Source organism: Meles meles, chromosome 9, assembly GCF_922984935.1.
Source record: "Meles meles chromosome 9, mMelMel3.1 paternal haplotype, whole genome shotgun sequence".
Taxonomy (NCBI): Eukaryota; Metazoa; Chordata; class Mammalia; order Carnivora; family Mustelidae; genus Meles; species Meles meles.
This window is the reverse complement of record NC_060074.1, coordinates 10,059,358-10,084,941: the sequence shown is the minus strand read 5'-3', so window position 1 is coordinate 10,084,941 and position 25,584 is coordinate 10,059,358. Positions and strand designations below refer to the sequence as shown.

Genomic DNA, 25,584 nt, shown 5'->3' with positions numbered 1-25,584 from the left:
CCACACGCAGAAGAATGAAACTGGACCATTTCCTTACACCACGCACAAAAATTGACTCAAAATGGATCAAAGACCTCAATGTGAGACAGGAATCCCTCAAAATCCTTGAGGAGAACACAGGCAGCAACCTCTTTGATCTCAGCTGCAGCGACTTCTTCCTAGAAACATCACCAACGGCAAGGGAAGCAAGGGCAAAAATGAACTGTTGGGACCTCATCAAGATAAAAAGCTTTCTCAAACCAAAATTCATCTGACAAAATGGGAGAAGATATTTGCAAATGACATATCAGATAAAGGACTAGTATCCAAAATCTATAAAAAGCTTAGCAAACTCAACACCCAAAGAAAAAATAATGCAATCAAGAAATGGGCAGAAGACATGAAGAGACATTTCTGCAGAGAAGACATCCAAATGGCCAACAGACACATGAAAAAGTGCTCAACATCACTTGGCATCAGGGAAATAGAAATCAAAACCACAGTGAGATATCACCTCACACCAGTCAGAATGGCTAAACTTAACAAGTCAGGAAATGACAGATGTTGACGAGGATGTGGAGAAAGGGGATAAAGTGCATTCCCACCAACAGTTGGTGTTGCAGCCACTCTGGAAAACAGTATGAAGTTTCCTCAAAAAGTTGAAAACCATAAGAGACTATGGACTCTGAAAAACAACCTGAGGGTTTTGAAGGGTCAGGGGTGGGAGGTTGGGGGAACAGGTGGTGAGTAATAGGGAGGGCACGTTTTGCATGGAGCACTGGGTGTTGTGCAAAAACAATGAATACTGTTACGCTGAAAAAAAATAAATAAAATGAAAAAAAAAAGTTGAAAATAGCGTTAATCTATGACCCAGCAATTGCACTACTGGGTATTTACCCTAAACATATAAATGTCATGATCTGAAGGGGCACGTGCACCAAAATGTTTATAGCAGCAAAGTCCACAATAGCCTAACTATGGAAAGAGGCTAGATGTCCATCAACAGATGAATGACTAAAGAAGATGTGGTATATATATACAATGGACTACTAGGCAGCCATCAAAAGTAACAAAATCTTGCCTTTGCAAAGACATAGATGGAACTAGAGGGTATCATGCTAAGCGAAATAAGTCAATCAGAGAAAGACAATTATCATATGATCTCTGTGATATGAGGAATTTGAGAGGCAAGACCAAGGGTAGGGAGGGAAAAAAGGACCAAGACAGTATCAGGAGGGAGACAAACCATAAGAGACTCTTAATCTCAAGAAACAAATTGAGGGTTGCTGGAGGGGTGAGGGAGTAGGGATAGGGTGCCTGGATTTAAAAAAATAAATAAATAAAATAAAAAATTGAAACAATTATAAAACCTATTAAAAAATGGGGATAACTTCCTTCAGGGTCACACATCCAAATTAGTGGTCTCCTTTCAAAAGTCTCTTAGAATGGCACTTTGTACTTTCTCTGACTCAAGATAGCTTATAGGGTAGGATGAAGGGAAAGAAAGGTTTTCTTTAAACATGGATTCCATTTTGAGGGCACACTTGTATCCTGGCTAGAGAGTATCCTTTCTCCAATGTGATAACTTCGTGATAATTTAATTGGGTACTTGCCTTTCTTTCATTAGACAGGATTGCTGCATATTGACTCAGAAGGGAAGTCCACCAGGCCAAAATTTCTAAATTACTTCCCCTTTCTGTAAGAAACAAACACTAGACCTTTTTATCAAGGGAAATAGATAAACTGCTTCCAAGGTTTGTTTATTTATTTATTTATTGCTTTATTTTTTAGAAAGGGAGAGAGTTGTGGGGGGAGAGGCAAAGGGAGAGACTCTTTTTTTTAAGATTTTATTTATTTATTTGAGAGAGAGAGAGAAAGCACAAGGAGTGGAGGGTCAGGGGGAGAAGCGGACTCCCTGCTTAGCAGGGAGCCTGATGCGGGACTCAATCCTGCATCAAGACCTGAGCCAAAGGCAGTCGCTTACCCAACTGAGCCACCCAGGGGCCCCAGAGAGAGATACTCTTAAGCAGGCTCCATGCCCGTCAGGGCTCCATCTCACAACCCTAAGATCATGACCTGAGTGAAAATCGAGAGTCAGATGCTGAGCCAACTGAGGCCCCCGGGCTCCCCAAACTGCTGTATGTTGTATGCAAGATGTTGTAGGGAACATAAGGAACTAGAAAGAGAAAGGGAACCTAAAACACCACAAACACCCACTCTAACCCAGTGCTGCGGTGCTGCTGGTCACATGTATCATGCCACCAGTCCTCAGAGCTTTGCATGAACAGCGTCACCCTCACTTGAAAGTGAGAATGCTGTGGTTTTAGAGGCGACTGGGATTATAACGCTCATCCATCTGACCCCAAACCTTCTCCTTCTATTCCATGAACCCGGGAAAAGCAAACCCGCTATCAGTTTGCTAAGGAAGGTAACTTCATCAACAGGCCTGTGCTTCTTCATGATACAGTCCTGGGCAAACAACACAGTCCGAGTCCTGCTGATCCTACATAACCATCCTTGGAGTCGGCAAAAACATTTTAATTCCTATTCTTCAGTAATTTACAAGCATGTAGAAAGCAAATGTTGACAAAGGATGGTAAAGTATATGGGTAACTATCTCACAAGTAATGCAAAGAACTGCAGGGCAGGAAAGAAAAACAACACGTCTCACCCACAACCCTACCCAATGGAATTACACTAAAAAAAAAAAAAAAAGAAAGAAAGAAAGAAAGAAAGAAAAGAAAAGAAACGGATGTTATTTAAATTTGACTTTCTTGGGATGCCTGAGTGGCTTAGTCGGTTAAGCACCTGCCTTCAGGTCCCATCATGATCCCAGGATTCTGGGATGGAGTCCTGCATTGGACTCCTTGTTTAGCAGGAAGCCTGCTTCTCCCTCTCCCACTCCCCCTGCTTGTGTGAGCTCTCTCTCCAACAAATAAATAAAATCTTTTTTAAAAATATATTTTAAAAAATTTTACTTTCTCGGGAGGGAATCAGGAAAAAGCTGCCTAGCACCTAGAAGTAAACATCACAAAATTCATGCAGTGGCAGGAATGTATAGGGATGTTCCCTCAATCTTCTTTGCTCCAAATGGAATTACTGTTAAGACTGTAGCGGACACTGTAGGCTGACTCATTCAACACCCATTGCCAACAACTTCTCTCCTTTGTCTGTCTCTACTCTTAAAACTGACAAAGCTAAACACTGACTTTTAGGGGAGTCAGGGTCCTATCCCCTGATAGAGGACTCAGGGTCATGGCACAACTCTCTGGTCAACTTAAATAGAAGTCAACTGGTAGAATTTCTGGGCAACTTCTCATTTTCCTGAAAAGAGGAATATATGAAGCTAGCACCCACCCCACGACCACCCACACCTACTGCACACACACTCCAACCCCTTTCTGCCCAAAGCTGGAACAACCATCTTGCAACTATGAGACAAGCATGAGAACGAAAGTCTATGAAAACAAGAACAGCAGAGTAAAAAGTCAGACAGAGTGGATTGTTGAAAAGCAGAACCAGCAGCAGTAACTGCCTACCTCCAGGCTTCTTGATATAAGAAAATACTGAACACCTATTTGTTTAAGCCACCTTAAGTCAAGCTTTCTGTTGCTGCAAGCTGAACATTTCTCTAACAGATACAATGTCAGCGGTAGGTACCCACTTTAAGCCCAGCTAACCTAGAGTATTTAAGCATCTGACTTACTTTGAGGGGTGCCCGGATGGCTCCGTCGTTAATCCTAAGGTCCAGGGGCGCCTGGGTGGCTCAGTGGGTTAAAGCCTCTGCTTTCGGCTCAGGTCATGATCCCAGGGTCCTGGGATCGAGCCCCGCATCGGGCTCTCTGCTCAGCAGGGAGCATGCTTCCTCCTCTCTCTCTGCTTGCCTCTCTGCCTACTTGTAATTTCTGTCTGTCAACTAAATAAAAATAAAAAAAAAATAAAAAAAAAAAAAAATCCTAAGGTCCAAAGATCGAGCCCGGTGTCGGGCTCCCTGATCAGCGGGAAGCCTGCTTCTCCCTCACCCATTCCCCGTGTTTGTATTCTCTCTCTCACTATCTCTCTCTCTCTGTGTCAAATAAATAAATAAAATCTTTTAAAAAAAATAACTTAAAACTTTGAGTTTGTGTTTTGAATGCTAAGATGGATAATACACTGAACTAACCAGACATTGGCAATGGCTTGCTTTTGATCTTAAGTAAATCACTTCACCTCTCTGAGCCCCAGTCTTCTCATGTTTGTAAAATGGGGATAGTGATGCCTCCCCTGCCAATCGCACGTGATTGTTATGGGGATCAAATGAAGGACTTGACTTTAGGAATAAACCCTGAAGTGCTATGTGAATGTAAAAGTTGTATGATCCCTGCGTATATCTAGTTGCCATCTCCCCTACCTCAAATCCTACAGGAAATATACGATGGCAGTGAGTTTACTGAACACTAAACAAGATATACTTAATAGGGTTCTTAATTGTTCTTCCCCAGGAGATATTTATGGTACTTCTCTAACCAACACAGAATCTATACACCAGAAGGGATTCAAATCCAATGACAGAGAGGATAAGTGTCGTGAAGGCAAACAAAAGAGGTATTTTTAAGTTACAGATTTCTATATCCTACTGTTTAACTCATCTTGGTTGAATTTGATTAAGGCACCACTATATCAAGAAATAAGCAGGGGCGCCTGGGTGGCTCAGTGGGTTAAGCCTCTGCTTTCGGCTCGGGTCATGATCCCAGGGTCCTGGGATCGAGCCCCACATCGAGCCCCACATCGAGCCCCGCATCAAGCCCCGCATCAGGCTCTCCACTCAGCGGGGAGCCTGCTTCCTCCTCTCTCTGCCTGACTCTCTGCTTACTTGAGCTGTCTGTCAAATAAATAAAATAAAATCTTAAAAAAAAAAAAGAAATAAGCAAAAAGCCTTTGTGACTCAATACAATTAACCAGCTTCAAACCACTGGCTCTGTGAAAAAGCTCAGTAGTATTTTCCAGTTATTTGAAAGGCGTAAGATTTATCTCAAAAATTGACCGCATTAAATATATATATTTTGTTTGGCTCTACACTGCAGCTTTCTTGCAATAAATCATGAGTAAACAGAAGTTACTTGCACTGATAAAGGAGTTCTACTGAAATATAACTGTTGGCATTATTACCATGACAGACTGCAAAGTGAACTTGCTGAAGTCCTAAGATCATAAGGTACATTGACATGTAAAGATTAAAACAGAAATCCTCACTTGATTCAACACTCTCTGTGAACATATCTGCTATGCTAATGTAGCCCATCAACATCACCTGGGAGCTTGTTAGAAAAGCAGAATGTCAGTGCACTTCCCCATCCAACCTACTGATTAGGAATCCACATTTTAACAAGATTACAGGTGACTCATAGGCACATTAAAGTTTGAGAAACTGATCCCTGCCCAGCCAGCATTTAGTTCTGATTTATTATTGATAAAAATAATAAGGAAACCAAGAAGAATTTATTTCTTCTACACAAGAAGCTGGGAAAACACTTCCATAATATTTTGTCTGTCAGATTAATTTACCTAAAACACAGTTCTAATAATGATGCTCAAAACTTTCAATGAGCCTCTGCCTCTGCTCAGGTCCCGGGATTGAGCCCCACATCTGGCTCTCGCTCATCAGGGAGCCTGCTTCCCCCTTTCTCTCTGCCTGCCTCTCCACCTACGTGTGATCTCTGTCTATCAAATAAATAAAATATTAAAAAAAAAACTTTTGATGACTTCCATCATCTACCAAATAGTCTAAAGCTCTTACTTCAATAGTCAAGGTCCTCTGTCATTTTCCAACGGTGTGTTCCACCTTTGCCCCTTTACATGCTTTACACCTATTTCACAGCGAGTAAAGAGACCACTTGCAACAGAACCACGTGGGCTGCCCCCTTGTACCTTCTGGATCACATTCTCTAAGGAATAAAACTGGAAAGGAGAAATGTTAACCACTTCTCCAAGGTGATTCTTGGGAAACAACTGCCCATCCTGTCAGCCTAAGTCTTTCATCCCTGGTCAAGTCTCTCCTGATATACCCAAGAAGAGGAAGTCACCCCATCTTTAATATCAACATTGGCCGCAGACACAGCTCTGTTTTTGTCCACCTTACAAAGTATTGCAATTACATGTTACCATGCCTGTTTCCCCTTTGAGTAGGAATTCAGGAAATGTGTATCCATGTATCCTCATATCCCCAACTTCCAGCACATTGTATGACAGAGTATGTATTCAATATTTGCTGATTTACTGCAGCGTTATTTATACTAGGAAAAAAGAAACTGAAACAAGCGTAAGCTCCATCATTTAGAAACCACCTAAACTAATTATAGTACAATCATGCAGTAGAATGTTATGTATTCATTAAAAATGATGACACTGATCATTTATTGCTTGGAAGCATATCCAAGATTTATACAGCAAAAAAGAGGCAAATTGCAAACATCAGTATTAAATGATCTGGAAGAATCTACACAAAAATATTAACAGGGGTTATCTCTGAGTGGTGGGATTATGAAAGACATTATTCTCTTCTTTATATCTATTATTTGGACTTTCTACAACTAGCATATATAACTTTTTTACATTTCTTAAAACTATTCCCATTTTAAGTGTTTATGGAATGAATGTTGTTATAATAAATGATAGCTTGACTTATCCAGCTCCCAAGAACAGAGATTTCCAAAGGTTGGCAATGATCCACAGTTTGGCAACAATCCAAAGGTTGGCAATGTTGTTGCTAAGGAGAAAGTAGGAAATGGGTAGTCCTTAGCAACTGGTTTTCACCAATGTTCTTACTTTTATCTAGGATTTAGAAAAATATTTAGTATTTTATTACCTAATGCTTTCCTAATAAAAATGGTGCTTTCCAATGGAAACAATTTTGACAATATCAATTATTCTCAGCATAAAGAAACTATCTGTTGTCAATTTTTTTAGTTGTGAAAATCAGCTTCCAACCCCATCTCACTTCCCTGATGGTTCTTTCTCACTTTTCAGAATGCTCACTGTCCAAGATGAATTTGTTAAATACTATGTTTTACTCTACTTAGCATGCTACCAAAACTGGATGTGCTAGCTAATGTCAACGACTTTCAGTTACTATCACTAAATTACTTCTGCTTGAGAAGGGTGGGTGAGCGGAGTGAAGGGAGGCCTCCAGCCTTCTCTCCTCTACTATAAGGAAAGCCTACAAATAAAATTCATTTCAATTAATATTTTACCTGGAATGAAGATGATTTAAAGAAAAAATAACTAAAATAAATTAAAGTCACACCTCCAACAACAGGAAGAACGTGCCATTTTGGTGTTGGGTTTTTTTTTTTTCATTAATTTCAACAACTAACCTAAAACAAAAGAAAAGCAAAGATCTGTAAAGAAAAAAAAATAAAATAATTTTATTAGTCACTACTAGGATTTTATTACAGTTTGAATTAATTTTAAATGCTTTAAATATATATTCTGTTTGAACCACATCAACAGAAAAATACGTATTGTTATAGTTTAATAACTTGAACACATTTCCTATTTGGGTTCTCCTAAAATGTCCTTACTACATGAAACTTAAAGTAAACAGGGAAAAAAATCTTTCAGAGGCTTGCTAGAATATTAAAATTCAGTGTAAATTGAAATATTAAGAATTTTTTAAAGACAGCCTTTTTTAAACCTAGTTCAAAGTGATCTCTCCAAAAAGCAAAATATGACTATAACTTATTACCCTTCTACGTTCAAGAAACATGGCTGGCTGCTTTTTTTCACAAGTTTAGAAGTACAACTATTTATAAGCCCCAAACATCCAGACATGCAACCAATGGGCCCAAAATATCATAATAGCGAAAGGGTCTCTAAATGGGGAGAGAAGAGACAGGATGAGTTCTTCCCTTGTGTTTTGCAATGACCACATGACTTGTTAGTTAGTTTGCTTCTCAGAATATCTAACTTCCTTATCCATAGAAACAGGCATTGGCCTAGGTGATGTCTGATTCTTTCCAGATCAAAACTTTTTAAGCTCTAATTCTATACATTCTCTCCACACATATCTAACCTGAAGATACTGTATTTTTATGTGAAAGCTACAAATAAAAGAACTGCATTAGAAGATTTTTCCACTAAAATTTTAAGAAGATACAATTCTACCATGTTAACCTAATTACTTCACCTTTCATTATTAGTATCATCCTCTTTACTCACTAGTATTTTAAACCATACTTTTTTTCTAGTCCCATGGCTAGAGAAAAAAAACTGCCTTTCTAACTACTGAATCAACAAGAATCATGAGATGAGCTAAATGCAGAAAACTATCTGAGAAATAATAATAATTAGGTTTGTTTTCAAAAAAAAAAAAAACAGAAGGCAGAAATTCCACTTTCCTAAATATCATATTCCAATGTAGAAAACAGTCTAGTTATCAAATCAGTAATAAAAGCCAATATTCTCTTGGTATACTTATAGAGCACTTTCACATGCATGACCAAGTTTCCATGACTCTGTGATTAAGTATTATAATCATCCCCACTCTATAGTTGAGGAAACTGAGACTCATTGACATTAATTAATTGTCCAAGGTCATAAGGCTAGAAAGCATGAGATTCATGACTCAACCTCCTGACCTTTTCTTCTGAATCTCTTGCTCTCTCTGACATTCTGCCAGTTTATAAATCTGTAATGTTTCAAACAAAGCACATTTTCACCTAATTTAAAGTAGATGGTTGCTCATAAACACCACAGTTAAAGCCTATATAACAGAAAAGCACTAATTTCCTATCCATAATATATGTTGTGGTCTACAAAATTAAAAAAAGAAAAAAGACCAATAACTCATTAGAAAATTAGAGTAGAAGAGAAAGATAACCAGAGAGTTTACAGAAAAAATTCAATGCAAATAACTTCAAAATACATTAAGTAAAAAGGCTCAATCTCAGTCAATTAAATAAGGGCAAGTAAAATTAAACTTTTTTCTCACTTTCTTATTAATAAAACTTTAAAAATCAGTCATGTGCTAAAATGATCATGGTGTAGGGAAAAAGTTGTTCTCCTATACCATCAGTGGGGAATGCACTGGTTAAAACCTCTTTGAAGGGCAATTTTACAGTACTTACCAGAACTAAAGAGATACAGTCTTGGACACAACAATTCCACCCCTAGGAATTTACTTGTTATTTATTTTATTTATGTGGGAAAAGGAAAAAAAAGTTCATCATGTAAAGAATTCCTGAGAAATTGGCTCCTGCAGCAAAATACTGAAGACAATCCAAATATTCATGCACCAGAAGCAAATATTTTGTGTACCTCATACAATAGAACCCTACACTTCAATGTAAACCACTACACTTTAAAAAAAGGCAGAATAATGTATACTTCTCAAGTATGAAAAAAGAACGAGAGGAAATTATACACTAAGACATCGGTGTGAGTGCTTAAAACATTTCTGGAAAGACACCTAAGAAATTCCCTATAGAGAAAAGAAATGAGCATTCAGGAGTCTGACCTGGGAGCAAGACTTACATTTCAGTTATCTTAAAAGGCAATACTATTTGAAGCGTTGAATCCTTTGCAAGCCTGCTGGTTATCTGTGGGCCACAGGCAGCTTCCATGCTTACACTCAACTGGGCTGAGGTCAAAATCCAATGAGATAAAATAATGTATGTTAAAGCACTTGGCCTACTGAAGGGAAAATACAAATGTACAGTTCGGGAAGCCTTCTTATCGCCCAGCATCTCCTGCTAGACCCAGTGAGGACGATTCCTCAATAGACACTTCACGATGCATTAAAAAATAATCTATTACAATGCGAACACTTTAAGCACTTAGCAGTGCTTCCTGAACCCCTCCACAAAAATTGCCCCTAATGCCAAAGATCCTGAGCTCGGTGATCCCAGTGACCTGAAGGCCCTCAAACTATTAATATGTCTATACTTTCTTTTGATAGAAAAATATTGTTTTCCCATAATCCTTCAAATAATATTAATATTCCCCAAAGATGCACCAGGTTAAGCCTGAGGCCTTATTCTAGAAACTGAAGGGCATGAAGAAAAAAGAAGAATAAAAACTGGATCAGATGCTTTGTGGTTTAATTTTCAGAATGGATTTGCCCTCATGAGGGTATATAGTTTTTAGTTCTAATAGATACTGTAAAATTGCCCTTCAAACAGGTTTTAACCAATACACTCTCCACTGATGGTGTCTGAGAGTGCTTCTTTCCCCACACCATGGCCAGTTCAGCGCATGAGCACATTTTTTTGTCTAGCTAGCTGAGCAGGGCCCGGGTACACTTCAAGGACTGAATTAAATATAATTAGACTGTGAGACAGAGGATGGTCAAAATGGGCTAGAAAGAACTGCTTTAGCTCAGTGGTCGGTGAGGGTCTACTTGAGGGAGGGATGTTTGAGCTGAGACCCAAACTGTGGGAAGGGGTTGGCCATACAAAAATGGGGAAGAATGTCTTGGGGCAAAAGTCTGAGATAGCACATACTTGGTACATTCAAGGGACAGAAAGTGGGCCACTGTGATTACAGCATGAGAACCCAGGAATGAGGAGTAAACAATGAGCTTAGAGAGGCAGGGACCAAATGGTATAAGGCCTTGTAGGGCAAGGTGAAAAAATGACATTTATTTTTATTGGGATGGGAAGTTATTCGAGGGCTTTAGGCAGGAGTGATCTCACTTAGTTTTTAAGAAAATCATTCTGTTTACTATGCAGGCAATGTTCTGTAGAGAGGCAAGACAAGAAGCAAAACGGACCAGTCACGGACCAGCTGAAAGAATCCAGATGAGAGGTAATGGTGACTTGAATTGTGGGTTTTATAGTGGAGGCAGAGAGAAAATTCAAATTTCAGGATATATTTCAGAACTGGGAGAATTGGTGATAATTAGGATATGGGGAATAAATTGAATTAATCCCAGATTCTCAGACTGAGCTATCTAGTGGATGGTGGTACCATTTACAAAGATAGGGAGAAGAGGGGAGGGGTGTCCTAAGATGAACATTGCAGCTGAAACCCCTAAATACCACCCATAATGCACTTTCTACTTGTTCCTAAGTAACCAAACCCCAATTTTATTTCAGCCAAAAAACTACATTTCCCATCTTCTTTCAACTGCTAAGTAAGGTTATGTAGCTAAATTCTGACCAAGAAGAAATAAGTAGAAGTATTTATAGGATTTCTAGGACAACTGCAAGAGAGCTAACTCAGCTAGAAATTGTAACTTTTTTGCCCTATGCTCCATCCTATAATGAGGAACATGGCTGGAGCTCCAGCAGCCATCTGAATCATGAGGGAACCTTCAGAATGGAACTCGCATGTTAAGTATAGCATATTAAAGAGTTTAAATGGAGCCTAGGTTGCAGGGGACTTCGGGGAGCGTCAGACACACCAGCGCTGGACTGCCTATCTCTGGGCTTCTTTTAGTGGAATTAAATTCTTGTGTACTTACAGTTAGTTTGAGTTTTCTGATCATGCAGCCAAACAAAATCCTAAATGATATGGGGATGTAAAGATAGATATGATATGCCTATTAAATATCCCAGTTAGGTAGAGTCCCCATTTTAAGGATGAGAAAGCTAAATGTCAGAGAAGTTATTTACCCAAAGTCAAACAGCTTGAGAGAGAGGCAAGATTTAAACCAAAGACAGTCTCACTTCAAAGTTTATACTTTAACACTATACCATCCTCTACTGAAAAAGAAAAGGGGAAGGAAAGCATCAGAGTCAAATGTTTCCAACAGCATAATCATATCTAGGATCAATTGCGCACATGGTACCCCAAAATAGCCCTGCTCAGTCTGATATAAGGAAGAATTATCTTCTATATAAAAGTGTTACTATTTATATGATTTCAGTATTGTATTATGCTTGCTTTACTACTTTTTAAAGGCAATGTATCTTTAACTATATTCACTTGATCCATCTAGCTCTAGATTTATTTCTATTGTATTAAAATGCTACTTTATATTCATGCTAAGTGCTACATATATATATATATAAGCACTGTCTTATAACTAAATACAAACTGAACTTCATTCTGAATTTCTCTCACCATACTAAGATAATTCTGCATTCTAATCCATACTCCAATACTGAGCCAGGGCCCTCCATCACATGATCCATTAATAATGCCCCTTGTAAGACAACAGTGATAAGGTCTCCAAAGCTCCCAACACCAGCAGATCGGACTTGCAGTTCATCTTGACCACAGTTTCAAAGTTTATTGATGATTATCTTACGAAGCAGAGAAACAAATGTTATGTACAGTAAAGGCATTACGCACCTATCACTTCTTCCTCAATCTCAATCTACCCGTTCTGTTCTACAGAAGAGAGAAAATCAGATTAGTGAGGCAAATCTTGTTTCTTATAAGGTCAGGTAGACCTTAGGTGTTCCTAAGTAGTCAAAAGAAAAGGTTTTTTCTTTTACTTTTTCACTAGAAGTATAATATACCTACTGTGAAGTATACAATCTTCAGTGGACAGTTTGATGAAATTTTACAAAACGAGCACACCACCCAGACCAGGTTACAGGACATTTCCAGTACTCAGAATCTCCCCCATGACCTGTCAGCCATCGCCCATCCTCCTATAAAGTTAACCACTATCCTGACTTCTGATTCCACAGATTCATTTTGCCTGGTTATAAATGGAACAACAGAATATACGTCTTTTCTTTAACTTTATGTCTGTAAAAACCATCCACATTGTTCCAGATAGCCATAGTTTACTCTTTTTTGTTACAGCATAATATTGCATTTATCCATTCTGTCAATGGACATTTGAATTATGTGCAGTTTTAAATATTATAAGTAATGTTGCTATGAACATTCTTGTCAAGTCTTTTAGTGTATACTAAAGGGAAATTTTTCACTGTGACTTTTTTATTCTTGCTTTTGTTTTATTCATGGTGTTACACAAACTACATTGCCTACACATTTGGGAGTAATACATCCAAAGCAAGCACACATACTTTGGCTAAAATGTATTATGCCTAATTCAATGCTCTGAGAAAAACTTCCATGGGGACTTCAGCATTGTTAGAAAAATAATGAAAAGAAAGGAGGTTAGGAGATAGAGGCTGCTATAAAGGAAATATAGAGAACATAGAAAACAGGTAATAGAAAATGTAAAATACAGAGAAGTAGCTCGGTCAAGAACTTCCTATGAATTTTCAAGTCCCTGATGAATTAGATAATCACAGTCTGGCCTTAGGTTGTACCATCTACTACAGCCAAGACAGTTCCTCAGGATGCACCCATAAAGTTGGATGCGCTCACTGATCTTTGGCATGTATCTTAACTTCTTGGAGCATGGAGAGCTCCCTAATGAAGGGTATAGGTAATATGTAAAGAAAGTCTTTAATATTCTAACCACGTAAGGATTTCCAAACTGGAAGTTATGGCTTCTCCTCCTCCTCTACTCTGAGAAATTCAAAGTTAACAAATTTTATTAAAGGTTTAAAATACGTATAATTTTGGGTGTTGGTTGGGGAGCCTCACTTCTTCCCCCTTCCCAGGCCACTTTCATTCTTTTATTCAAAACTTACCATCTTGTTGTCTAACATATACAAGGTTCTGTATTAGATGCCTGAAAGGAAAAAAACACAAAAATATGAAATATTTACAGATTAAATGTCTTATTTCTAAGATTTGCTTCCAAATAAAGGAGAGTAAGAGGATGGGATATGATGGGGCAGGATTGGCCATAAACCGAAGGATAGATTACTGGAGTTGGGTGATGCATCCTAAGGGGTTCATGAAGCTGATCTGTCTGCTTCTGTGTGTTCAAAATTCTCTATAATAAAAATTTTTTTAAATACATATAAAAAAAATGTGTAAGACAGCCTCTGAACTCCAGGAGCATGCAGACTAATAGAAACGTGAATTGATGCACTCAATCAACTGAAATTTCAAAGGACCATAGCAGTTATGAATCTGAAGCCTGGAATTTAAAATCAAGACTTTACCCAAAGAGGAGTAACTCTGAAGTCTAAATGTTAAGTGATTTGCCAAGATCACATGATTGGTGGCACAGTGATACTGAAAACTAAGTTTCTCACACACACACACACACACACACACACACACACACACACACAGGCATGCCCGCACACACAGGCATGCCCGCACACACAAGAGGCACTACTCTTTCTTCTAGTCAGACGGCTGCAGTGCAGTGGTAGCAAAAGCCATGAAGCTAGTCCAAACCAGAGGCATAAGAATTTTTTTTTCCATTTTATTTATTTTTTCAGCGTAACAGTATTCATTCTTTTTGCACAACACCCAGTGCTCCATGCAAAACGTGCCCTCCCCATTACCCACCACCTGTTCCCCCAACCTCCCACCCCTGACCCTTCAAAACCCTCAGGTTGTTTTTCAGAGTCCATAGTATCTTATGGTTCGCCTCCCCTCCCCAATGTCCATAGCCCGCTCCCCCTCTCCCAATCCCACCTCCCCCCAGCAACCCCCAGTTTGTTTTGTGAGATTAAGAGTCATTTATGGTTTATCTCCCTCCCAATCCCATCTTGTTTCATTTATTCTTCTCCTATCCCCCTAACCCCCCATGTTGCTTCTCCATGTCCTCATATCAGGGAGATCATATGATAGTTGTCTTTCTCCGATTGACTTATTTCACTAAGCATGATACGCTCTAGTTCCATCCACGTTGTCGCAAATGGCAAGATTTCATTTCTTTTGATGGCTGCATAGTATTCCATTGTGTATATATACCACATCTTCTTTATCCATTCATCTGTTGATGGACATCTAGGTTCTTTCCATAGTCTGGCTATTGTAGACATTGCTGCTATAAACATTCGGGTACACGTGCCCCTTCGGATCACTATGTTTGTATCTTTAGGGTAAATACCCAGTAGTGCAATTGCTGGGTCATAGGGTAGTTCTATTTTCAACATTTTGAGGAACCTCCATGCTGTTTTCCAGAGTGGTTGCACCATCTTGCATTCCCACCAACAGTGGAGGAGGGTTCCCCTTTCTCCGCATCCTCGCCAGCATCTGTCATTTCCTGACTTGTTAATTTTAGCCATGCTGACTGGTGTGAGGTGATATCTCATTGTGGTTTTGATTTGTATTTCCCTGATGCCGAGTGACGTGGAGCACTTTTTCATGTGTCTGTTGGCCAAAGTGTAGGGATAGAGGGCACATACCTCAATATTATCAAAGCCATCTATGAAAAACCCACCGCAAATATCATTCTCAATGGAGAAAAACTGAAAGCTTTTCCGTTAAGGTCAGGAACACGGCAGGGATGTCCATTATCACCACTGCTATTCAACATAGTACTAGAAGTCCTAGCCTCAGCAATCAGACAACAAAAAGAAATTAAAGGCATCCAAATTGGTAAAGAAGAAGTCAAACTATCACTCTTCGCAGATGATATGATACTATATGTGGAAAACCCAAAAGACTCCACTCCAAAACTGCTAGAACTTGTACAGGAATTCAGTAAAGTGTCAGGATATAAAATCAATGCACAGAAATCAGTTGCATTTCTGTACACCAACAACAAGACTGAAGAAAGAGAAATTAAGGAGTCAATCCCATTTACAATTGTACCCAAAACTATAAGATACCTAGGAATAAACCTAACCAAAGAGACTAAGAATCTATACACAGAAAATTATAAAGTACTCATGAAAGAAATTGAGGAAGACACAAAAAAATGGAAAAATGTTCCATGCTCCTGGATTGGAAGAATAAATATTGTGAAAATGTCTATGCTACCTAAAGCAATCTACACATTTAATGCAATCCCTATCAAAATGCCATCCATTTTTTTCAAAGAAATGGAACAAATAATCCTAAAATTTATATGGAACCAGAAAAGACCTCGAATAGCCAAAGGAATATTGAAGAACAAAGCCAAAGTTGGTGGCATCACCATTCCGGACTTCAAGCTCTATTACAAAGCTGTCATCATCAAGACAGCATGGTACTGGCACAAAAACAGACACATAGATCAGTGGAACAGAATAGAGAGCCCAGAAATCGACCCTCAACTCTATGGTCAACTAATCTTCGACAAAGCAGGAAAGAATGTCCAATGGAAAAAAGACAGCCTCTTCAATAAATGGTGCTGGGAAAATTGGACAGCCACATGCAGAAAAATGAAATTGGACCACTTCCTTACACCACACACGAAAATAGACTCCAAATGGATGAAGGACCTCAATGTGAGAAAGGAATCCATCCAAATCCTTGAGGAGAATGCAGGCAGCAACCTCTTCGACCTCAGCCGTAGCAACATCTTCCTAGGAACAACGGCAAAGGCAAGGAAAGCAAGGGCAAAAATGAACTATTGGGATTTCATCAAGATCAAAAGCTTTTGCACAGCAAAGGAAACAGTTAACAAAACCAAAAGACAACTGACAGAATGGGAGAAGATATTTGCAAACGACATATCAGATAAAGGGCTAGTGTCCAAAATCTATAAGGAACTTAGCAAACTCAACACCCAAAGAACAAACAATCCAATCAAGAAATGGGCAGAGGACATGAGGCATAAGAATTTAAAAGAGAGAGACACACACACACACACAACCTAGGGCTGAAAATCGTGGACTATTTCACAAATTGTGGTCTGCTCACAAAACCAAGAGGGCTGTCTTTCTTATAAAAGAGAACAAATCTGATGAGTAAGGCAAGAATTTTATGTTTATTTGCATGATTGTTGAGTTAACCTCTGTCTCTCCTAAAGTCACACTGTTCCTCACAGGGTGCAGAGACCTACACAGCGGAGCAACAGAAACTCTAGCAGCTGATTACGCAATCACTTGTCAGGCAGAAAAGACACAGCAAGCATTTTCTATGCTCCCAGAAATGTGTTAGGAGGTGGAGGTTCTGCAGAGATAAGCACAGTCCCTGCCCTTGGAGAGCTCACAGACCTGCAGAGAACTGTTAATCCAATAATTCTGGAGAAAAAGCACGGGGTGCTTTAACAATCTAAATTTCCTATTATAACCCCGCATTCAGATTGGCTTACCTCTAAAAAGCACACTTCTGCACATTTAGGCATTTTCTGATGTGCATAATTTTAAAGAAATAAGCCAGCATAAATAAATAAACCAGATATGGTTCTACTCTAACCAATAAGTCATCAGGCACTAATAATGTTTGCCTTTGACCATGATACCTAGCCTTTAAATATATTCCCAGGCGATGTTCCCATAAGGGAGCAATATGAGTGACTTTCAAGGAGATTTAAGCTCTCTGAGGATACAGTCCATGTTTTAGTCCTTGTAGGACAAATGAGAACAAGATTATAAATGTACTTAATTAACATTTCATGAGTGAAGGAACAAAACAAGACTAAATTACATACACTATAAATGTTCCATTTTTCCTTCTATATATAAATGTTTTTCATGATAAACCCCAGAAGTGTTAGTTAAAACCTTAACCAGTCACAGTCTCACCTCTAGTTCTTTTCGAGTAGATTGCCTTTCTCCTAATAGCCTAGAAAAGGAAGTCAATGTTTTTCTTCTGCTTCTAACTATATATTAGAACATCTGAAGACAAGTAAAACAATAATACAAATTTAAAGAGTGAAGAAGCAGTAAAAATAATTCAACTCTCTTAAGGTATCTTGTTTTTACTTTGCACATAAAAACAGATGTGTCCTCTGGTTAGTCTTAAAGAATCACAGAAATAGGGGTGCCCAGGTGGCTCAGTCAGTTAAGCGTCTGCCTTGGGCTCAGGGTCATGATCCCAGGGTCTTAAGATCAAGCCCCATATCCAGTTCCCTGCTCAGTGGAGAGCCTGCTTCTCCCTCTCCTACTCCCACGGCTCATGCTCGCTCACTCTTTCTCTTTCTCAAATAAATAAATAAAATCTTCTTAAAAATCACAGAACTAGTATAAATTGCACTCAGAACATTCTACTACATATCCAAAATTTTCACTATTGAGAGAAATTTAGCAAGTTAAAGTGGTTTGCTCAAAGTCCCTTGGCTGTCTGTATGAGAAATAAAAGAAAGAAAGAGGAAAAAAAACCAAGACACCTAATTTCATAATCATTAGATCACTTCTGTATACATAAGTAAGTATTGCCAAAGTTATTTATAGATGTAAAAAAAATGTTGTTGCTTTGGGCATTCATAGGTCTGTGGAACTTTTATTCCTAAAGTCAGACAATAATTCTTTCTCTTATTATAAAACATTTGCCCATCCCCATGTTCAAATCTTGGGTATTTATGCTATTATGCTTCTACTGCATTGCTAGTCTAGCAGTATATTAAAAAACCAAATTGTTTTGAAGGAGATACAACTGTTCTGAGTTACTATACTTAGAAAGTTTTTAGTTTTTCTTTTAAAAATGAAATACTAATTACTTTACATTCATGACATTATAAACACTTCATGTTTCAGCCCCTTTATCTTAACTAAACTTCAGAATTTATTGGGATTTTTAAATTTTTTAAATGGTTTGCATAGACCTTTGATAACAAACTAAAAGCTAGGCTTCCAACAAGCTGAATATGAGTTTTGGCAAGATTTCTCTGTCTCCATCAGAAAGGGTTATTTGGAAGAATTGGAAAGAAAGGCTGACTGAATTTGTCTACCACTTCATTTTGATCAAAATTATTAAAAGTTTAGAAATTAGACATTTGCAGCCTCATGAATTAAAAAGACAACCCAAAATCTGTTAAATTTTCCTATTAAAGGTCCACTGCACTTTAAAGCATAAAGAAATTATAATGTCTTAGGAATATGCATGCTTTAATGCCTTTCAAATGATTCAACTGTTTTTCTTAAGTGCCCCCCCCAAAAAAGATGAAATTCCAAAACCAACAAACACAATTTTAGTTATAGCACCACTAAGATTATAGCTTCCAACCCATTTTGGTAGACAACAACAACAGAAATTGGATGTTTGTTAGGGAAGATAATCATTTTAGGCATTTATGTTCTCTTTATCAGTACTTATTGCCCATCCTAGACCCAAATTAGGAACTCTGAATCCTTTGAACGTGAAAATTATTAGATTTGATGGCCAGATGTCAAGGTAACAATAAATAGTAAGGCTCCCGAGGATGAAGAAGATAGCTGTTATCTAAAACCTGGTTATTACCAGAAAACTAAAGTGGTCTCAAAGCAGCCTTAGATCAGTCTCCAACTCAGATGCTTCCAGCAGTCCAGCAGGCAAGTAACTGCACAAGTGCATTGTCAGGCAGAGTAGGGGTGCTTGAAAGAGCTACAGAAGGAGACTGTGGCCCAGGGGGTGGGCGGCCAGCTGCCCCTAAGCTCTAGCCAATTGTTCCCTTATCTCCTGATTTCTCAAGGCAGGCCAGAAATGCAGATTAGTATGTGAAACCTTCCTATTAAAATGTTGGCAAAAAAATTTTAAAAGCACTGCATGGGCCAAATAAAACAAGTCTGTGGGCAGATTCAGCCAGCTGGCTGCCAGTTTGAGATCTCAGGGAAACTATGGAGAAGGAAAGAAGTAAAATATTTCCTTGACTCACCCTCCGCCAACTTGGTAATGCACAGTCTTGGAGATCACTGTGGGAGTCTAGTCAAAGGACGATTAAAGATGTTTTGGAGACTTCAATTGGATCCTAAGGAGGACACTACTTTTCTACCATACTTTTTTCAACAATTTTTTTACACACGCAAACATGCAAATTTTTTTCATAGAACCAGGATTACAAATCATTTCTGAAGTGATTCCATCACTGAATTAAAAGATATCATGCTTACATGTACCCAAGAAAATGGAAATCCATTAAAACACATTTATATCCCAAAAGATAGGCTGACCTTAATTACCATTGTCTTTGCTCTTAACAAAAAGCAAAATGTACTTAACAGCTGCAAATTGTTCTCAGAGGTATGAAGTAACCCATTCAAAATCTAATAAGCTCATTCTCACTGACAAGCAAAATGCTTGCTGCTACCAGGCCGCCCTTGGTTTATTCATCATTCAGTCTGTGACGCGGTACAAGCAAAGTGTGGTAACAGAAGAAGAATAAACAAAAAAAAAAAAGTCCAAACTTCAATTTACACACAGCTCTGATAATGAACAATGTTATTTCTCACAGTTTACAGAACAAGACAACATGGCACAGAGGAAAATAAAATTTTGCTTCTCAACCAAGAGAATGAAGTAATCGATGCAAATATTTCAATAACATAGGCATCATTTTATTGCAATCCCAGAAATCTCAGTGCCTTTCATCTTTGTTGCCATATACATGGGTGTATTTTACAGACTTGTTATATTTTCCAACTATTTACCCACTATTTTTAATAAATACACACTGCTCGTATGGGTTTAATCAGTGGTTCTTAACTCTTTCAAGGACCTGATAAAAGTGGAGGACTCACCCTAGCCCTGAAAAAAATGCTTTGATTTTCCACATTTTGCACAAAATTTTAAGGTATCAAGGACTCCTTGAACAAGTCCACCCAAGAGCCCTCATTTAAGAACTCTACTGCAAAACCACTATAATTTCATTTTTGTTTAATTTACGCCAGCCTCCAAGAACATTTGTTTCAAGATATGCTCTAAGAAATTAAGGCAGTATATTTGCATGCATTTTCTCTCTTGTTTCTATATATTTCATGTTTGAGGATTACAATAATTTTTAAAGGAGTCAGGCCTGAGCAGATATAATGATGTGGAAAAGTGTAAAGTGTCAGAGTATCACTGTCAAAAGATATTTCCCTCATTGACCATGTAAGATGGCCAATATTTTCCATTTTGTTATTTTTTTAATGGTATAATCAACTTTCAAAATCCATGAATAAACACAGAGCCCTCAGGAGTCCTCTTCTGCTGGATCACAAATGCCCTCCTTTCCCCCACCTGAACTTTCAAGGCACGCCTACTAAAAAAGAGACAGGATTTAGGAGTTACCTGTTTATCACCTACACTACTCTAGCAACAATTATAAAATATTTTAGAAAGCCACCTTAGTTACGCCATTAGAGATGTAAGGATATGTCTATTGAGAGATGCAAAATAATACTTCTGAATAAAGGTTTTGATGCTATTCCATTCTCCTTCTGTAACTGAATCTCATTGCTGAGATTTGGTTAGGTCTGACCTCAGTTTACAAACAAGAGAGCATGTACTAAACCTAATAAAAAGAATAAGATGATGCAGACATCAGATCTGAGAAACAAAAATGTCAACCTTGCCTGATTTGGCAATATGTCATATACATGAATTTTCCCCCGCCTGGGAATTTAAGCTCATTTAAATGCCTATAAATGAAATCCATGGCATAGCCTATTTTTAAAAAGCATTACCATCGAGAGACACTAGGCAGCTCAATGGAATTTATTTGCAGTTAAAATTTTAATATGTATGATTTGATGGTATTAGAATTTGGCTGAAATAAAACATCTAAATAACATTGAACCTAACAGCTCAGCACTTTGGATTTGCTGACAAATGAAGCAAATATGGTATCAAACTAAAGAAATTATTCCTACCAAAAATAGCCCCTTTCACAGAACACAGAGGATTTTTAAGGCAGTGAAAATATATGAAACTATAATGATGGATACCTGTCATTACATGCGTACAAATCCACAGAATTTACAACACCAAGAGTGAACCCTAATGTTAACTATGAACTTCGGGGGATTATGATATAGCAGTATAGGTTCATGGAGGGTAACAACTGTACTGCTCTGCTGCGGGATTTGGATCACAGGGAGGCCGTGTCGGTGTTGGGGAAGGGAAATCTCTGTATCTTCCTCTCAGTCGGGCTGTGAATCTAAAACTGCTTTAAAAAAGGAAGTCTTCAAGGAGCCAGCGCCACAAGGGTGAGGTGACATTGCTGAAGCCTGTGAGAAAAACAAAGGGTTAATGAGGAGTTTACCTTCCAGCTGCCATTTTTGAAAATTCAATCTGGTGTTTCAAATTCAGAAATATGTACGTAGTCTGAGAATCTGAAGTGTCCTAAAATTGGGAAATGGAAATATCACAAGGGAGAAATGTAGGAAATCGAACTGATCTATCCAGTTTAAAATACAGCTTCATATACTTAAGAATAGATTGAAGCACCCCCTCCTTCAGAAGTCTTCCCAGATACTCTTTTCATATGAAGCTGGTTACTGGCCCTTTCTCTGTGGTCCCCAAAGTCCTGTGCAAACCCCCATCATGTCACTTATCACATTGTGTTATGGTCATATCTCTGGGTCTGTTCCCCATAGAGGTGGGCACAATCCCCTGAGCTCAGAAATGTTTGTTGAATCAGTCAGTACCTTCCCAACCTTGCAGTGTGCCTATGCATTACTCTTAGATACAAATGTAAATTTAATCTACAAAAACATTTTTATATATTGTGCCTGTATGTGCTCATGGAAACCTTTTTTCCCTGATAGTCCAAGGTTTTTAGAAACTCTTATATATTCAGGACTGTAGCAGAGCTCTATATAATCAGACAGCACAGAGAAATGTCAAAAGAACTGCATTCCGGATCCAGGCTTGGCCAAACATTCATCCTCCCTGTGTCTACTTTCCTTATCTGAACAATGGAGACAGCAATACCAGCCTATCTCACACATCTGTTGTACACAAGAATTAATAAAATTTATCAACTCTCTAGAAAATAGTTAAGTAACTTGGAAATTTTATCACAATAGGGAAAAAAACAAATGGTAGCAGTCCAACTTTTTTTCTTAACCACAATGCATTCTTGGAAACCGTGAATGAATAACAGTAAAGTAGATCAGTTTCCCTGAGGAAATAATATGCAGACTGAATGTTATAAAGCCAGCAAAGAGTAGACATCAAATAAATATGATTTCTTTAATAATTATTTACATATTTATATTGATGTATATCATACATACAGCAAAGTGCACAAAATGTAAATGAAATTCAATGAATTATTTTTAAAAGTGACTGTACCTAAGGGTGCCTGGGTTTTTCAGCTGGTTGAGCCTCTGCCTTTGGCTCAGGTCATGATCTCAGGGTCCTGGGATCAAGTCCAGAGTCAGACTCCCTGCTCAGAGGGGAGCTTGCTTCTCCCTCTGCCTGCTACTTCCCCCCACTTATGTGCTCTCAAACTATCTCTCAAATAAATAGAATCTTTTTAAAAAATTAAAAAATTTAAAAAGTGAATATACTCATGTAAGCATCACTCAGATCAATTAATTATTTTGATGTTCCCCTATGCCTCACCCAACCTCTAACCCCTGCTGTCTTCCCAAAAGTAAGAAATATCCTGATTTCCTAACTATACTTGAATTCCTAACTATCCCGACTATCCTAACTTTAGTTTAGTTATACCTTTTTTTGAACTTTACATAAATACAGTCACACAGTACATCTGACTTCTTTCAGACAACATTATATTTGTGAGATTTATTGTTCTACGTGGCCATAGTTCACTTATTTTCATTGCTGCACAGTATTCAATATAATAATGCAAGCCATTATTTATCTATTCTACCGTTAGAGACTACTGTTGTGACTATTATAAATTTTAAGTAAAAATTTATATTCCAAATCCTAAAAAGCAAGCATAAATAGACTGTATACTATAAATGTATAGGAAGCTTCAATGTATCATATGCAAATTGCATCCCAACACAAAACTATTCTACATAACATAAAAATATTATTGAATCATTAACTTTATCTAAATTTAAAACAGTCCATAAGAAACATTTAATATTTAATTTGTTTTGCTTTCGCTTTTTAACATTTCAGATGAAATTTTTCTTAAATTTTTTTAGTGGTTTGTAGGCCTTAGACCTTTATCATATCATATTTATCATAGTTAGTCTAAACTGATAATCCCATTTTCTCTCAACATATTTTCTTGGAATAAATAATAATTTTTTAAAAACCATTTCATTTTGGGGCGCCTGGGTAGCTCAGTGGGTTAAAGTCTCTGCCTTTCGCTCAGGTCATGATCCCAGGGTCCTGGGATCGAGCCCCACATCGGGCTCTCTGCTTGGCAGGGAGCCTGCTTCCTCCTCTCTCTCTCTCTGCCTGCCTCTCTGCCTACTTGTGATCTCTCTGTCTGTCAAATAAATAAATAAAATCTTTTAAAAAAATCATTTTATTTTAAAAAACAAGTATAACAATGGTTTTCTCTGGATGAAGAGAGTATTATTTTATTTTTTTCTTTTGCTTATCTATATATTCTAAAAATTCTAAACTTTACTACAATAATGTTACTTTTTCTTTAAAAAGAAACATATTTTCATAAGTTATTTTTATTTTATCAGTCTTCAAATTGCAATATTCAGAAATGTCATTTCCTTTCCCCACTGAATGAAGTATAAATGCTCGGATAAATGAACAAATAAATGGCTTACCCATTTATTTTCACCTTTGAAAGGGGCAAAAAAAAATTCTAAGTAAAATTTCAAAAGCTTGCTTTGAAATCATGCTTCCATTTTGGTTAGAGAGCCATTCCAGATATAGTAATCATACCGTGTTACTCATGTCAATGCTAGCAAATACAAAAATTATTTTCTGTAAGAAGAAAGTGTTGCCAGTTAATAATTGAGCATGAAAATGAACTACATGGGAGAGCAACAAGAAACAAACAAACAAGTAAACGACTAGAAATGCTAAGAACTTCAAAGGTTTGTTTTTATTTTTTCAATCTACTGTCCAGAATGTTTTCTATCACAATTTAAGCCCTGATCGTGGTGTGCTAAGAACCTGGCAAAGATTGAAACACCAGTTTCAGGCCTTTTATTTGTTGTATTTTTTTAAGATTTTCCTATTCAAGGAAGGTGGCCTGATACAGTGGAAAGAGGCAGAGGTAACGAAGACCGACTTCCTGAATCCGAGTGCTCTACTCCCCCATGCCCACCCCTGGCTGTGTGACATTGTAGACCATATGGATGCATGAGTTGTGACTCATAAGTCCCAGGGATAGCCACAAATAAGGGTTCCATTATTTGCATATGCGTAAAACTCACAGCCAGATGGGTGGGGGGTAGTATAGCCCACATGCTTGCTACTTTGCAGAGGCCAATTATAGCCTGGTTGTGAGCAGCAACAGCCCAAAAGAGCCTCTCCAAGCAAAGGAGTTCTCCCCCACGGAGTTTAGGAACTTGACCACCACAGCTTGATGGCACAGTCTTACTACAGGGTCCATGCTGTCCATTGGGCCCAGGCACACGGAGGTCATTGTGGTTATGTGCCCTTGGCGAGCCACCAGAAAGAAAAGATCACTCTCTACCTAAAGATTAGGATACTAAGGCTTTTTACCTGTGCCCCCCAAAGGACATGTGTTTGTGATGTGTGTATTAACAGAAAAGTTTTTTGAATAACTTTGTAGGGAACAATTTTTATTGAATAAACATAAGCTCTATGTTGAATAATTCTATAATTTAAAAAAGTAATTTGGAAGTGCCCCTCTATTATTCTGTTGAAATAGTGGAGTTACTGTAACATGGTACATTGTAAAAGTTTTGAACAAGTTATATGATTTCTCTGTGTTTGTTTCCTTATCAGGAAAAAGGAATAATAGTAGCAGTTCTTACCATACTACACTGGTTAAATGAGCTTATTCATGTGGGGTCCGCTGGAATGATGCTACCACCTATTAAGAGTCTATTCATTATTTTCCAAGTAATTGTACTCAGCCTATCATCCTGTAGTCATTGGCTTCTT

General features: G+C 38.0%; 1 protein-coding gene across 2 annotated transcripts in view; it reads right to left on the bottom strand.

Moving 5' to 3' along the window:
• PLCL1 (phospholipase C like 1 (inactive)) overlaps positions 1-25,584 on the bottom strand; it is a 362,944-nt gene that overhangs the window by 274,511 nt on the left and 62,849 nt on the right. Inside the window, exon 1 of one of the 2 annotated variants that reach the window (XM_046019761.1) lies at positions 13,518-13,542. The exons of the other annotated variant lie outside the window; for it this stretch is intronic. Within the exon in view, the coding sequence (XP_045875717.1) occupies positions 13,518-13,535 (18 nt within the window). The 5' untranslated portion in view covers positions 13,536-13,542. Of the gene's footprint in view, positions 1-13,517; positions 13,543-25,584 lie in introns of those variants that run through there. 2 annotated transcript variants of the gene reach the window in all.